Source organism: Phascolarctos cinereus, unplaced genomic scaffold (genome assembly GCF_003287225.1).
Source record: "Phascolarctos cinereus isolate Bilbo 61053 unplaced genomic scaffold, phaCin_HiC Scaffold_1;HRSCAF=81, whole genome shotgun sequence".
Taxonomy (NCBI): Eukaryota; Metazoa; Chordata; class Mammalia; order Diprotodontia; family Phascolarctidae; genus Phascolarctos; species Phascolarctos cinereus.
Genome location: NW_027555514.1, coordinates 147,618,766 through 147,636,498, shown reverse-complemented (window position 1 = coordinate 147,636,498; position 17,733 = coordinate 147,618,766). Strand labels below are relative to the sequence as shown.

Below are 17,733 nucleotides of genomic sequence, written 5' to 3'. Positions count from 1 at the left end.
AAGGGACAGTCTTAGTCATTTTGACTATGAGACTATAATGTAAAAATTGAAAGTGAAAATTAAGCCTAAAATATATTTTTTTCATTCTTAGAAGAAAAATTAAATAAGCTCTCCACATTTTCCCCCAAATTGTTGATTGCTTGCATATTTGATTTATGCAGATTTATGCATGGTATTTGTCCCCTCTTTATTTACAGACACTTATTTCTGACTATGTGTGATGCCTTATGTAAGTGACATAGGCAAGATAGTAGATTTGAATAGTCTGTGGAAAATCTGTCTGTGAAATTTTCAGGTTTCCTTTCTCTTGCTCTATGGTCTATACCTGTCATTTTATCCTTCTATCAATTCAGATTAAAATCTTGTCTGAATATTCTGGTGTTAGAGAGTGGCCTGTGTCACTGAAAGATTAGATAACTTTCCCAGAATCACAAAGAAAGTATGTCAGAGGCAGAACTTGAACCCAGATCTCCCTAACTCAGAGGCCATTCCTCTCTCCGCTATGCTGTGCTGCCTCTCCAAAAAATATGTAAAATCAAAATGCTTTTGTTGTTTGTTACTTAGTAGCATCCAACTCTAACCCCAATTGGGGTTTTCTTGGCAAAGATACTGGAGTGGTTTGCCATTTTCTTCTCCAGCTTGTTTTACAGATGAGGAAACTGAGGCAAACAGGGTTAAGTGACTTGCCCAGGATCACATAGCTAGTAAGTGTGTGAAGTCAAATCTGAACTCAGTTCTTTCTAACTCTAGGTCAGGCACTCTATACACTGTGCCATGGAGCTGCCCTGTAAAATTAAAATAAGTACCTCAACTGTGTTATTTACCATATAAATAAAAGATTACTTGAAATCATTTACTGTGTCTTTTGATGTCATTTATGTAACAACACAGCAATCTGGACAGAATAATAGAAGCCTATTCATAGGAGAGAAATATGTAAATTCCTAAGCTAGCCAACTCCTGGCTCAGTATTCAAAACACCTCTTCACAAAGTACATAATGGTTTTTGTTAAAAAAAAAAAAAAAGAAAGAAAGAAAGAAAGAAAAGCTACACAGATATATTCCATGGCAATGCACTCTTTATGAGCTTGATGGAAAAAGACGTTTTGTATATTGACTTGAATGTTTACCACTTCAGTATTTTTTGTTGTCAAACAAAAATACAAATATAGAATCCAACCACAAATGATGCGCAGAGTAAGTGCTACTCACCATTCAGAAGTGGAACTTTTCTAAAGTTCAGCTACAAACATTTCACGTTCTGTTTATTTTGTTTTTGATTCAGGTACCACAAGGCCACATAAGGAGGGTGAGGTCCCTGGTGTGGACTATATTTTCATCACTGTTGAAGACTTTATGGAACTAGAGAAAAGCGGTGCTCTCCTAGAAAGTGGAACATATGAAGGTAAGCACGTTTTTACTGCCAAATCTGTTTTGTGGGTTTCATTACATTTTTCTCATTTAATTGAATCGTGTTAGGACACCGTGTCACAAATATGCCGCCGTTCTGTGTTGCAGAAATTGATGAGGAGGCAAATGGCAATTCTAAAGCACATTTCCTAAAGAAAATGTAAAATGAAGCTGGATTAATTTGGTTCATGAAATTAGTTGAGTTACTGAAAGAAACCTATTAATATACACACTGGAATAAATGTGTCACTAGTTTCATAATTCATGCTGTATCTTTAGGGGCAAAATGGGCTCATTAAAGTGGTGCGATGAAACATAGTACTGACTCCTAGAGTCAAGAGAGCTGGGGGCTTTTCCTGAGGCCCCACCTTGCTAGATGTATAACCCTGAAAAAGGATTTTTCACCTCTCTGGGACAGCTTGTAAAATTCTAGGACTTTATAACTAGGTGCTTCCAATACGTTAGTAAAGCAAAATAATACCTTTTGAATGCAAAATGGATCTAATTCCTAAAAACTCCCAACTTTACTGTTATAATGACGTTGTTATAATGAGGTTGGATTTAATATAATTACAATTAAATTTTGAAGTTTTTCTACTTGGACTGAATAACTTCATATAATCATAATTTAATATATGTCCCAATAATTTGTATTAATGTAGCACTTTTCACTATTAATGTGCTTTCGTATGTTGTTTCCTTGGATCATTAGAACAGCCCTGAGAAGCAGGTAGTGTTAAGGCTGTTGTGTCTACTTTCAGATAAGTAAATAGAGGTTGAGTGAGATACTCAACTTTCTATAGCTAGTGTATCACAGATGTACCTTTGAACCTCACATTTTCTATTGCTAAGCTTTGTGCTATTTCTGTTGCAGGTACAAGTGTATACCATCTATTTTCATGTGTGTCTCTTTATCTATGTGTATTTTTGAGCAGAAGCTATAAATAACAGCAAATGAGTAAAATGCGTTGGTTTTGACACTTCTGTTCTCAATAGTTGTTTGTTTCCTTAATACTTGGTGATAATTGATGGATATTAGGTATCCATTAGGATATTTTGAGGTTGTTTGAAATAAACGTTTATATATATTTAATTATACATGACCCCTGGATCAATTTTAAAGTGGTTTAAACACTAATTGTCAATTACCACATTCATAGGAAATCATTTGTGTATGTGTACACACAAACATACACACATACATATATAGTTTATTTTCTGTGAATTTATACCTTATTAAATACACATATGTGACATACATACATACATACATATATATATATATATATATATATATATATATATATATATATATATTATATATATACAAATATAGCTTCATTGAGCTTGTGAAACTTGGCCAGATTAGCATGACTTCAGCAAATAGATAGATAGATAGATAGATAGATAGATAGATAGATAGATAGATATACACACATACATACACACATATACACATATATGCATTATAGAGAGATAAAAAAGTGAATTTATTTCTAAGTAATGTGCTTTTACAAAAGTGGAGATGTTTGGTGGCATTTAGTGGAGATTGAATAATTTATAAAAATAAAGACAGTAAATACAGTAAATATTCAGGAACTTGGCAAAATATTGTCTCAATTGATTTGAGACATTGTTTTAATAAATTGTTATTTGTGTTTCTTCTACTAGCATGATTGCCCATAATTGCTTTAATCTAAGCATTTTATTCAGCTAGGTGAGAGGTAATGGCTAATATATAGCAGTATTCCCAAAAGAACATAGTTAATAATCTGATATTTCATTCAATATCTAAAAGACTTACTGTAAATTGAGTGTATATAAGCTAACAAAATCCAAGGACAATTTCTCCTGTCAGATAAGTATGTCTCAAGCTAAGAATAAAGCTAATATGTTAGATATGATGGTTATTCAATGCCTTCATAAAAAATAAGTGTCAAGTCATACAATGTTTCCAGGTGTAGTTTTAAATTTGAGTTTCAAAAACCTTTAAATTTAAAAAGAAAATGGCTCAAATCATTCATACACAACACAGTGAAACTGACTGAATCTTCCTTTAACAACCTTTTGGACGAAAGCTCCAAATTTACTATGTTACTTAATTTATCGTGTATAGGTAATTACCCAGGCGCACAGAGTTTTAACTAGAAATTCTAGCACCTGGGGCAAATTCATTTGGATGAGGGGAGAGGTTGTTGGGAGCATGCTGTAACTGGTTAAAGAAAAAATCAATTATACAAAATAAGGTGGGGGAGGTGTGACTAATCAATAATTTCTATGAAAAAAAAATGTAAAAATGCTTTAGTAGACTAAATGATCAATATGAATCAAGTTATATGGCACCCCAAAAAACCTAATGTATTATTAGGCTGCATAAAAAGAGATGTAGAGTCTAGAACAAGGAAAATTATAGCCCTGTCCTGGTAGGACCATATTAGGCTTATGTTCAGTGCCAGGTGCCCCATTTTTAAGGAGGGCATAAGCTGGGGACCTTTCAGAGGAAGATGACCATGATGGTGAAGGGCCTTAAGACTAAGCCATATAAGGATGGATTGTATGAACAGGGTATTTGTAGCTCAGAGAAAGAAAAAACTTAGACAAGCAGTAGTACTCTCTATTTGTCTTCAAGTATATGAAGAGCTGCCGTAAGTGAGAGCAATTAGACTGCTTTGAGTTGGCCCCAAAGAGCCTGAGAAGGAATGAGTAGCAGAAATGGCAGAGAGGCAGTTTTCAGCCCACGGTAAGGAAGAACTTCCCAACAATTGCAGTTCTCCAAATATGTAGAAGCTCACTTTAGGAGATAGTGAGATCATTCTCACAAGAGTTCTTTAAGCAGATGATGGATGACCACTTATATGGAGTATCATGGAGAGAAAAGCTGGTTAGCTGTGTGTTATACTATGTGACCTCTGAGGTGCCATTCGAGTTTGGGATTCTTGGATATGATTCTGAGCTTTTTGTGGAATCCATTTCATTACTTCATAATCCTGTGTTTAGTGAAATGAGAATCTGGCTTCTCAGGCAAGATACCCTGAATTTCACAGAGAAATTCACACAAGTAAGATGTCTTTAGAGTCTCAGTATATTAAGTCTTTGAAGAACCTACAAAATAAAAGTTTTAATATGAATTCATTGGCATTCCTATAGGCCTGGACCTAAGTGTGATATTGTGAGATACTTCCTCATGTGCAGTATTGCAAGGAATCCCAAGAAGCATTCCCATGGGGTCTCTTTTCACAGGACACAAAGAAAGTGGAAGTCATTTGTTTATCAGATAGAAAGTTACACCAGGTTTTTGGATTTGTCAAATTTCTTTTATCAGTGTCCCAGAGGAGATTGTGACTTTCTCTACAAAATCCTTTCTTTACCATCTTTTTCTCTCCCACCATTATTTCTTTCTGGTCTCCGCTTCATTCCCTTTCCAATGCTAGCACATTCCACTATTGCACTACCATTCCTCAGCACCAATACTGACCAGAGCAGGAGGTGTTCATCTTTTTTTTCTTTTGGACCCCTTGGCAATCTGGTAAAGTCTACAGAATGGCCACTTCTCCTAATAACATTTTTAAATAATTAAAGGAAATTCTAGATTTAATTTAGAAGTTAGAGAAAGTCATATTTTTTCTAATCCAAATTTATAGACCCCCTGAAACCTAGCCTTAGACTTCTGTTTATGAACCCCTAATCTAGACCCTCCAGAATGAACTGTCAAATTGTGTGATGTATCATGTCTCTGAATACTCCCTGAAGAAACTGAGAAATCAGTTTACTTTTAGCTCTGGGACTATAGATTCTTACCCTAATTCTTCTGGTCAGTTGCCACGTATTGGATATTGGGATTAGGGCGTAAGCCTGAATGAGGGTCATAAGTCCCTTTAGCAACAAGGCGAGTAGGTTAGCCTCTGACATTTGCTTTTTTCCAAACAATGTCCATTCAAGAAGTCTGGAGATTCATTCATTTTATAATTAGTAATGATTTAAATAAAATAAATATTTAATAAAATATTTAATAAATATGTATTTATTTATTCATTGGTAGTGATTAAATGGGCTTACTCTGAAATATTCACTTAGAGACCTTAGTCTTTAGGTAGGCCTGTCTTCTTAATTATTTCTAATCACACCAACTGAAGTCTGGTCTTCTTTCTCCTCACTCTTCCACCTGAATGTAGATTCTGTCCCTTCATGGCACCTTTTATTTCTTAACCCCTCTTTCTATACTGTCTTTTTCCTCCAATAGAAATGAAGTTCCTTGGGAGCAGGGACTCTCTTGACTCCTCTTTATCATTCATTTGGGGCAAGGCTTTTCGCCCTTCTGTGCTTCATCCATTTCTACTTTTAAATGGAATGAGTATTGTGATATACCCTGAATACAAGAAGCTCCAGGACCAGTTCATGGAGTACCAAGCTGCATGATTTTAAACAAATCTCTAAACCACCCTGAGCTTCAGTTTCCACATCTGTTAAATGAAAGAATTCAACTAGCTGATCTCCATAGTTCTTTTCAGCTCTCAGATTCTATGATTAGAATCCTAGAAATCCAGTCACTTCAAGAAAAAGCCCATTCTGAAGAAGGGGCACCTATATTGTTCACAGTCTTTCGCAATGTCTCTAGTGATGGTGATTACAGTCTAGGAGTACAGATGCAGCTGGAATGACCAGCGTGGGATGAACAGCTCTTCCTACACTAAGCACACATGGAATGTACCATTAGATTGGTAACTGCAGCTGCTCTATGAAAGACCTGTCCTGTTTGCAACTCAGTCTTTAGACTTCAGTCTTCACGAAAAGGAGCAATCCCATTCTCTTTAGTGGTACACCAGGCAAGTTAGCGGCTTCACTTTCCCAATTGTTGTCATACATAATTCACATCTATTTAAAGTCTCAAGTTTTGCAGAGTAATTTCTTCACAAGAGACAACTATGGTAGATAGGGCAGGCATTTTTATACACATTTTACAAATGAATGACTTAAAGGGTTAAAATGACCTGTACAGTGTCACACAGCTAATACATGGCCTAGACAAGATTCAAACCCACTTTCTCATAGCTTCAAGTCAGGGATATTTCCAATCCAATCCAATCCACATTTGTTATGTGTCAGGCACTGTGCCAAGTGCTGGGGATACAATTAGTAAAAAGAGAGCCCCTGCCCTTAAGGAGCTTACAATCTAAAGGGGAAGATAACACACAAAAGGAGGCAGGAAAGTGGTGTGAGGGGAAACAGGACATCATGGGGTACCTGGCACAGAGGTAACTGTTCTAGGGTAGCAGATGCCAAGTGGAATGGGTGGAGAGTTCAGTTTCTGCCCTCTACTACAGAAGGTATCAACAAGAGTTTGGTACTCTGCCCTATATCCCTCCAGTCAAAGGTGAGAGGAGGCTAACAGAGTCATCAACAATCAAGGTTTGAGTTAGCAGCATGGTGGTGAGTCTGGAAGTGATGAGCTTATCCTGGAGGGGCCTCTTTCCACCATAACAGTGAGCTTAAATTATGCCATTTTTCCTGAGGCAGTGCTTCAGCCAGTTCATACAGCATTTCTTATGACTCCCCAACTTGGCTATCCCATTTCAGTTATAGTAATACACCAGCTGCTGAAACACTGCATTGTCTATTCTCTGCACATGGCCAGGCCAGAGGACTTAGACTGCAACCTATGTTCTACTGAAGGAAGCCTTAGGTTGTTTCAGACTACTTGACGATTATCATTTGTTCATAGCTCTGCACTAACTCTCCTAAACAGTGAATCATTGAAAAAACATTCATTGAGTATCACTTGTATGAAAGGCATATGCATACATGGCCAAGCCTCTTCTTGTGGGCATGCAACCATAGCTATTCACAGAGTTATTTACAGTTATTCACCAGCCTCTTCCCAGTCTTCATTTAGGATTAAGGTTAGGGTTAGGGTTCCTGGGTGATAAGCTCTGTGCCTTTTGATGATGGTACCTTTTTTCAGTTTAAAATGATTCTCTGTTTTAAAGCACTCTATATCATTCATGTAATAACACCCTTTATCTGTTTCCCTTTTCTATACTGATAGAATGGGTAGAAGTTGTAGAGACTATCTAGTTCAAGCACCTCATTTTCCCACGGTTCTTAACTTAGAGTCTGTGAGCTTATATAAAAATATTTTAATAACTGCATTTCAATAAAATTGGTCACCTTTATAATACCATAGTATTTTATTTTATGCATTTGAAAACACTATTCTGAAAAGGGGACTATAAGCTTAACCAGAATGCCCAGAGGGGCCCACAACACTAAAAAAAAAAAAATTAAAAACCCCTGTTACAGGTGAGATTAAATCTAGAGAGGTGGAATAATTTGCTAAAGGTCCCAACTAGCTACTGTAGTGATACTCTGGGATTTAACCAAAATTTTTATTCCTCTCTCCAGTGCTACTTCCACTTTCTATGTATCTGTCAGTCAACCAACAATAATTCATTAAGTTAATCTAGTTATGTTGCTGTGCTCTAATGGGAATACAGAAACAGGATGAGAAATTATCCCTTCCATCAAGATTATGATCTAGTTTGGGAGAAAAACTAATACATCTATATGATTAAATTAATTTGTGAACATTAATACATTTAGTAATGGAACTGGTTGTCCAATATAGAGTAGAGGATACTCCGTGATGCATCTACACCGTTTACAAACTTGTGCACAAACCCTAAAGTAGTCATAAGCATCCTGGCTTCCTTTAATGTTTAACTTAGGAGGCTCCTAATTCTTCCCAGCTGTTACTATTCTCACCCTTCCAGAATTATTTTGTATTTACTCTGTAAAATTTCTGTTTGTTTAACTAGGTACATGTTGTATTCCTCTAGTAGAATGTAAACTTCTTGGGAGCAGAGTTGATCTTACTTTTTGCTTTCTATCATTATCTCCTAGTGTTAGCCTTTGTCTATATTAGGTGCTGAATCATTCATTGTTGAGTTAAATTGAATTATTAGAAGTAGGAGAAGGGCTAGTGGTGCATGCCATCAAACAGCCACATAGTCTCATAGCTATCATTGTACCATGACACCCCTTCTATCAGGTGTCAGCCCTAAGCTAAGCATCTTCCTTAGGTTCAATAGCTCATAGAAGACAAGTCTTCCAGTGGAAAAAAAACACTCGCCAGTTTCCTCCCTCATTCACATTTCTAGATCCTCTGGGATTATAGACACTCCTACCTCTATGAAGGCTGAATTTAGGCAAATCTGCTCTCTGCCCCCGTCTGATACGGACATTGAAAGCTCTTATGGGACACAGGCAGGCAATGATAATGATCTCCTGGTCCTTGCAGACTAACCCTGGGGGAAGAGTTTGAAAAATGAGGGACCTTTAAAAATCAAAAAGTTTCGTCTCTTAAGAGGAGTCAATAAGGCAGACAGGTAGTGGTCAGAATAAATGTTCGTTAAGTGCCTACTATGTGCCAAGCAGTGTGCTAAACTCTAGGGACACAAAGAAAGGTAAGAGACAGTCCCTACTCTCAGAATTCAGAGTTGAATGGGGGAGACAATATGTAAACAACAATATAGAAACAAGTTATATCCAGCATAATGAGTTCAAAGAATAAAGGATCTCAGCAGGACTTCAACTTTTATCAGAGAAGATTCTCTTACCTCTAGTCAATTACAGAGGCTACTGGATGGTCCTAGCATGAACCAGTAGAACAGAGGCTTCTGTCATATCTGACTGACCCATTGTTGATGGCCATTCCTAATAGTAACCTCCCATCCCACCTATGTTTTGTCTGATCATGGCTAATCAGTGTGCAGTCTATTCCAGTTTGCCAGTGCCTGCTGCTTTGCCACACATTCAGACCATTCTGAGTCTGACCTCACCTTTTGTTCCTAGAGAGCATAAGATAAGATTGTAGTGACTTTGTCTTATTAAAACCAAGTACCTTCCCCAGGGCCTAGCATGCAATTGGTGGTTAATTCATGTTTGTTGAATTAAAGCCTGTTTCCTGAAACTAGCGCCAATATTTGGGGGACAGCCTTTGTAAAACACTACACAAGAAATTTCCTATCAGTTAAAGAGGCAACTCCTTCTAGATTAACAAAGGAATTTCTCTTCTTGGATTCATCATAAGCCTATTTTGAATGATACAGTGATGGAAAGAAGAGAAGAAAATCATATCAAGAAAGTCAGCCAGTCCTTTGGAATCTTTGGGAATCTTGCAGAAAAAACGCAGCCCACACACTACAGTTCATTCAAGATTAAAGTAACACTTGGTGTAGAAGTGGTGTACTCACCAATGCTCAGTGTTCTGTAATCTCCTATAGGGCTTTGAGACCTGTATATGTTGCAGGAAATACTTTGAGTTTCTTATTTCATAAGGATGGGTGTGAAATTAGAATCTTATCTCATCTGTAACAAAAGAATACAGTCCTTGAACTGGAAGGCCAAGTAGAAAGGGAAGCCTTGACTTCATTAGTTCCATGGAAAAAACCCCAGCTATTAAGTTACATGAAATTTTTGAGGAAAGTAATTTGGTCATTTGGGTAATAGGAAAGTAAATCCTAAAGTTTTGCAATTTAATAATGAAAGCCAGCTCTATAATTCTTCAATAACTTTGTAAGGGTTTTTTAAACATAAAATTTCAATCCCTTTGCTCCCAAATGGGGATAGCATTGGGTGATAGATAGCTACTCAAACCAAATAAAATTATCACTGGTGTTAGAAAGGTGTTGATAGAAGGTATATATTCTTCCATCAGATCAAGCTACTACCTATCTAAATGCAAACAACATTTCATAAATTCACCAAACATTTGTTAAGCCACTTCCTATGTGTCAGTGAAAACTGTTCCTCCCCTCAAGGCACTTGCGGTCTATTGATGAAAATAAAGATTTGATCAATTCTTACATTGGTGATGAGATTGTTTTCTTTATTGAAGATGAAAGTAAGATAAAAATTCCACCCTACCCTTCACTTTCTTCATCCCATCATCCTCAATAAAAGAAAATCTTTTTTAATATTAAGCTCTAAGTAGATACTTGTAGTTAGCATTTAAATGGTCCAAGCAGCCCTGCCATTCCTTGAATAGAACTTTTATTTTCTTTTCCCTTACATGATTATGTAAAATTGTCTATATCTGGATCTATCGATATCTATAGCTATCTATCTATCTGAATTCTGGGTACAATGATTGCGTAGACATTAAACTTTTTTTTAAAGTTAACTAGTAAAGAAAAACATATTTAGTGATGTTTTACATTCCTTTCTGATCTTAACATGCCAGTTATCTTGTGATAGATTCAGTCTATTTTCAGAGCTCCCGAAAGACAGACAACAAATGATTTTTGCTTAACTGCCTTGCTCCTGACTAACGCTCCAATAATACAAGTGTTAACTTGAATTAAACTGGGACAAAATTCTCTGCTTTTATTTTAAACATAGTCTCTTTCCCAAAACAAAAGTGGAAATGGTCACACATTAACACCCATTTCCTTTTAAAATAGTAGCTAGGATAAAAGATCTTTAAAATCTATCCTCTCACAGATCCAACCATGTGAGACAGTATTGAATTTGCTTTTTCCCTAGACACCCTAAGTGCTACTCTGACAGCAACTTATCTGTTGCTGATAATTCACCTATCTTTCCCATTGAGGATAGCAGAGTTATTTTGTAGCAATAATATTAGGATAAGTTTAGGATAACTAAGGTTGCCACCTCATGCAACCTTCAAACAAGCATATGACCTCCCAAGGAGTCAAGAATCAATAATATGCATAAAAACTAGAGTTAGGAAAAATATAAAGATTGGCAACCTGTAGTAGATAAAGTAGTGACCTTTAAGCCAGGAAGACCTGGATTCAAGCTTCGTCTCTGACACATACCAGCTATTTGACTCTGGGCAAGTAACTTAATAATCTCTCAGAACTCTAGTCAAATTTTTAAGACTAAATTATAAAGACCATGTAAACCTGCATCAGTAGAGAGAGTTTTCTCACCATGTGATCCCTACAGCAATAGAATGCAAGTTCAGTCCCTATCCTATACTGCCTCATACCTGCAACTGCAGTTCTTCTCCAATTTTTCCTTAGCCAGTCACAAATGCTTGAACGGAAAGAAACCTTAGAAATTTTGTAGTTCAATCTCTTTGTTTTACAGATTAGGAAACTGAGGGCCAGAGAGAAAGAGTGACTTACTTGAAATTAGACAGCTAGTATATGGTAGAGATAAGATTCTACCACACGTCTTCTGATGTCAAACTCAGTTATCTGTCCATTATATACAACTGGTTGATTTTTACTATGATGAATTATATTTCAACTCTGAAAAATGCTATTATCTTTCAACAGACTAGATAGATCTATAATTCGATAGTCCTTTAAGTGATACATATCAAAATACATCTATATTTGCCATCTTTGTTCTGTGAAATTTGGATTCAGTCAAAGGGCCACACCTGAGAACCTAGAGGGCCACATGTGGCTCCGAGGTCACAGGTTCCCTAACCGTAGCCCATCCTATACCATTTCTATCCTTCCCTTCCTCTAAGTCCACACAGTATGTCTACTTAAATGTTGGTGACCTTTCTTCAGATTTCTTGACATTGCTAATTTATCAATGGAACAATCGAACTGTTCATTAATTATCCACCACTCTTGCTATGTGAGTCAGCCCAATTTAGTTTTTTTTTCCTTTTCCTCCAATGAATATATTTATTTGATATCTTTCACAATGCTCCTCTAGTGTAATTCCTCATTTATAATGTGTTGTACACTATTAATTCCCACCATGTGCTTCTCCATTTCCCTTTGAATGATCCTCAATTTTGATCTCTTGGAAACTAGCATTTAACTCACAGGAATACATCATCACCACAAGAAATTGGTGTTTAAAATATGGACCTTTACTTTAGGAAGAAGATGGGAGTCATTAACAGAACTATATAATTTCCCAAAGGCAATCCAAACTGCTACTCTCTTTTTCAGTCCTGGGCCACTGACAGAGTCCGTCCAACATCAGTGCATGACAGAATTCCTCACCTCTCCCACCCTACCAAGATCCATTGGTTGTTTTGTTATGAACTTTTTTTTTCTTTTTCTTTTTCTCTTTTAACAATTTTTACATTTCTGTAGGCAGTGCATTTTTCTCTGCTGCTGCCATGGGAATACTTCAGATGTGGTGCAAAAATATTCATACATTCCTAGATAAATACATTGCACTACATGAAAAAGGTATTGATTGAATGAATGAAATGAAATAAAATGAATATTTTTTACTAAGTTCTTACTTTATGCCAACCACTATGTTAAGCTCTTGGGACACAGGTAGAAAAAGCAGAATAGTCTCTGCTTTCAAGAAGCTCAAACTCTAATTGGTATCATTTTCATTAATTATAACACTGGTATTAAGAGATTTTTTAACTGTAGAATGTTGGAATGTTGCCACTTGGGCTGCAAAGGAATTTGGGCCTTCCATGCCTTTGGTTATCAATCCAGCACTTTGCACAGACTCTAAATTTTCTCTGTTTTTTGGAAGAAAAAAAAGTGTTGTTTGAATTTATTATAGCCTCTTTACTGCATGAATAGTAGCACTCTTCTGAAATAATATCTGTGATGGCAATTTATGTGTCTTGCCTTTTGTGTCATAAATCTCCTATCTTTACCTATCAAAAGCAAGAGTTTTATTCATACTAAGGCCTCATTGACTTCTGTGTCTTCTTGATGACAAAGGCATTTCAGGCCCTCTGCATATTGATAATTTCATCAATTTAGTCTGAAACCCTCTTCTATGTCTTTGACTTCAATATCTGATCATCAAACTTCTGGATCTTCCTTTGTTCAAACACCTACCCAAGATAATCCCCTTTCTACTATTAATTTAATCTCTGATGGGCTAGAAACCAGAAAACTGAGAAAAGTCAAGGCAACAGTCTAGTTTTTTGTTTGTTTGTTTGTTTGTTTTTTCCTGAGAAGTAATTTACTTCAAAGACTAATTCATTGTTATAGTTCTCATGATTTGGGCTCAGCAAACATCTAATAGTAATAGGTCATACTTTGACACCTGAATAGTTCCAAGGATCACTACAATTATAACTTTTGATCAGACCATACAAACAGCAGTAAAATCCCAATAAGTGATGATTCAAGGTCCTTGAGGATTATACTGCCCTCTTGACTGCTGAGTTGTTTGCCTGAAAATAATGCTTGGAAATGGCCAGCCTTCACTTCAGAGCATCAGTGATGCTATTTATCCACCTCACTATAGAAGAATGACAGATTCAAGGTGCAGAATGAGACATACGTGATATCTGTGCTTTTATTTTGCTCCCTAGCCTCCTCCATTTAGAAAGGCACCATCTCAACCACTTTGTGCATGTGCCAGACCCCTCCACTACAGTTAACTCTTCCTGCTTCTCACTTCTCAGGAAAGAAAAGAAAGACTGTTCCTACAAGACCTTTATTGACATTGGGACAAAATATCAAAAGGAAACACTGTCTTATTAGAGAATAAACTTGCTAGAATCTGCTTAATGTAAGACAAGTCATCTAATAAAAAAGCAATTGCTATGATTCCTACCTTAAGGGCCAACATTAATGATATGTCTAGATCAATTATCCAGTAGCATTAGCTTTGGGGGTTTTTTTTCTTGTATTATTTACATGGGCTTAGTAATAGTAATACCTACAAAAATCAATTTAATGAGGCTCTTGTTTATGGAAAACTGCAACCTTTTTTTAATTTTTCTCTGAGTTATGAAATATGTTCATTTATTTTTTAATGATTAGACATTTCAGTATAAACTACAGAGCCTCTGTTTCCGGTGACCTTGTGTGTTGAGTGGTAGCTTCTGACCTATCTACATACAGGTCACTTATCTAGCAAGCTCAACCGTGAAATATATAGTTGAGACTCTGAAAGAAAGCCCCAAAAGAAGCCTTTAAGCAGCCCAAATAAAACCTGTGTACCAAAGTCCAAGCAGTGTACTCATCGAAAAGTCCCTCAGGTTTAACCCTTGATAGACATGACGCTGAGGAGTCTTGCATTAGACAAACATTTATTTACTCCAGACAATTCTTACATTACTAACTTGTGTGTCAGCTTTAGAGTTGGAAATTACATCAGAGGTCACCTAATCCCAACCTCTTTTATTGTTATAAATGAGGAAACTGAAGTACAAAGAAATTAAGCTATTTGCTCTCTTGCATAGATAGTAAGTAGAAAGTCTGAGACCTGAACCCAGTTCCTCCAACTCCAATCCAGTGTTCTTTCTCTGAATCCCAAGCATAAACTAAATGATCTTATCCTCCATCCATCATCTTTAAAACAAGTATACTAGCTGCACTGCTGGCCCCATGGCCCTGCAGTGAGGAATACATTTTGTAAGCCCTAAAATGCCATGTTAACAAGAGTTATTAGTTCCTCTTAAGGTATTTTAGACACAATTCTAACAAACTTGAGCATCTTGTTTCTTAGCTCAGTGAAGATCAGAAGAAGGAAAACAGAAGGGGAGCAAAAGTAATGCTAAAGGAGGTCATATTGATAGCAACTTACTGAGCAAAGAGAGAGCCAAACCAAAACTAGTGAATATATGAACTAATAAAGCACAGAAGCTATGGTGTCTTTATTCTAAGGGGAAATAGCTTTACTATATTCCTCAGTATCCCCTTAGGGCAAATGTTTGTTATAGTAAGCTATGATAGCTAATATTTTTAATGATAATAGAGTCATTCAGAAAAAAACTTAATATGTTAAAGAAGTGTATAATAATACATTTAAGGGGGAAAGTCTGATTAAATTATTTAAGGATGTTTTCTTTTTTTAAGAAGTTTTGTCTGTGAAACAGGTAAGTTTCTTATGATCTGGGATTTTTCTTATGTGGAACATTAATGAAGGCAGACAAATGATGCTGTATTTTAATACTATTCTAAATTTCAATGTTGAAACATCTCTCAATATGAATTTTTATAATCAGTCTTGCGTCTAGAAGCAAAGGTGTGTATAACCTAGATAACACAGATTTAAAATGTAAATTGACAACGTTATCACCATCATAAAATTCCAACTCAAAAATTAGATTTATACAGATATGTAGAGTATATAAATAGTATGAAAATGGGAGTAATACTGAGGATTTCTAAATACCTCTACCTTTCCAAGCACAACACGAGGGACATTTAAGAAAAATGTCTGGGTATTTGGAAATTACAACACAAAGTTGGAAGCTGCAGATTTTTCATTAAGTCAATTTGTTGTTGTTTTTAGTCTTTTTGATCCAAGATGCATTTATGATGTTTTCTTAATGATGCTTGGGTGCTCTAGATTTAAAAGAGATTTGCCTATCATTTCCTGAGTTATCTACTTATGAAAATGGCTTTGTAAATGCAGTTTATTCCTTTGGGTCAACATTTTTGTTTGCTTCCCAAAATAGAAGGGTTTTTTTATTCCTTTATGGCTTTAAGAAATTCCTTTCTTCTTCACAGTCTTCAAAAATGAGAGCTTATGACTCTGTGATGATCAGTTAATTTATGAAATCCCTGGCATGTGTGTCTTTGTAGCCTGTGCTCAAAATCTGATTTTTAAACAAACATTACCCAGTTGTTCATTTCCAATAAATTGTCCAATATGTTGTATTGTATCTTTCTATAGGAAATGAGACAATCAGGCTTCTTTTCTTGGCTCAGTGTCTGGTTTGTCCAAATAGATTTTCATTTTTCTCTCTTAGTACTCATGGGCTTGGTTTGGAGCTCATTCTCACTCCTGTTCTTTGTCTTTTTGAAAATATTTGCTAAGAAAATGCCTAGCTTCTAGTTGTATTTGAATTCTTTTACTACTTGGAAGGTTTTCTTTTCACTGACCTTTTTAAAGCATCTTGCATTTAACAGAATCTATATAGTAGTATTTGCTTTATTTCTCTGTCACCCCTTTTCAGAAATAATACAGAAGTCCAGGAAAAGGGCTGACAGTACCATAATCCAAATAGGAATAGGGATTCAGTCTGTGGTTTCATTGGTTCAGGGAACTCCCAAAGGCTAAAACGTCTAACCTGTAGGTCAGTACTGTCTGCAACTGATAGTTTTAGACAATGGTGTAAAGCTCAAATAAAAAGGGGGGTTACTAATCCATACATAAAGTTCCCTGCAGGCTGCATGGAGACTTAATTTCAAAATGTGATATTATCTATATTCTATTGTACTTTTATTTATCTTCTTAAATATTATCAAATTTGAATAAAGTTTACATGCACTTGGGAGTGTCGTGAGTAGCAGGTTTTATGTTTGATGTATCCAGTCTTTTGCCTTGCTACCCCTGGAATCAGAATACTGGGTTACTTGATTATGGATCTGTGATGAGCAATTCACTTAATTTAATTTAACTAGAATAATATAGCTATGGTCAGTAAAAGTAGACAACATTAAAAAGATTGATGTTGTAGAGACTGGTAGAACACAAGGAGATAACAATAAGGATGTTATATGTCTACACACATAAATATCATCTCAAGACTCCCTTGTTCTGTAGGCCACTTACTACTTTTAGGTATAATGAGGCTATGGATCTGCATAAATATGGGAAAAGGAGACAAGGAAAATAGGAAAGGAAAGGTGTGCCTATTTGGTGCCTATAATTTTACAAATATTATCACATTTGATCCTCACAATAACCCTGTGTTATTATTATCCCTAATTTACAATTGAGAACACCGAGGCAAATGAAAGTTAAGTGTGTGCCCAGTAACACAGCTATTAAGTGTCTGAGTCTACATTTGAATTCGTTTCTTGTGACTACAGGTCTGGCACTCTATCCACTGTACCACCTAACTGCAATAAGTCCATGTCCTCATGCTTTTTTCCTACTGTGTTATACTGATTCCCAGTGATCTATGTAGACTATAAATTGGGGTTATTGAATATAGAAAAGAAATGAAATTAACTGTGGTTCAGTATATGAGAATACTGAGTTTTCAGTAAGTCAGTTAAAAAGTGTTTATTAAATGCTTACCATGTGGCAGGCACTTTGGGATAAAAATAAAGACAAAACCATTCCCTTTTCACAAGGATTTTACATTTCAATGGGAGAGGCAAGATGCAAATAATGGGGTAAGTTCAAGACATATACACATATACAACATATACAGAAGGTAATGTCATAGGAAAGGCACAAGCCATTTGGGGAACTGGGAAAAGCCACTTGCAGAAGGTGAGGTTTGAGCACAGTCTTGAAAGAAGCCAGGGAAATTAATAGGAGGAGGTGAGAAAGCTGAACATTTCAGGCATGGGGCAATTAAGGGCATATTCTGTTTCTTCTCTTCATTAATTTTAATGTTAACTTCATTCAGGGACAAGACTCATTTCTAACCTTTTTCCATTGCCT

The 17,733-nt window shown here is 36.0% G+C and overlaps 1 protein-coding gene across 5 annotated transcripts in view; it reads left to right on the top strand.

Moving 5' to 3' along the window:
* Positions 1-1,288: 1,288 nt before the first annotated feature.
* Positions 1,289-17,733, top strand: part of MAGI2 (membrane associated guanylate kinase, WW and PDZ domain containing 2) — a 701,300-nt gene continuing 684,855 nt past the window's right edge. For all 5 annotated transcript variants that reach the window (XM_020984495.2, XM_078154538.1, XM_078154537.1 and 2 more), the window contains exon 1: positions 1,289-1,405. In XM_020984495.2, the coding sequence (XP_020840154.2) occupies positions 1,357-1,405 (49 nt within the window). In that variant the 5' untranslated portion in view covers positions 1,289-1,356. The remainder of the gene's footprint in view (positions 1,406-17,733) is intronic.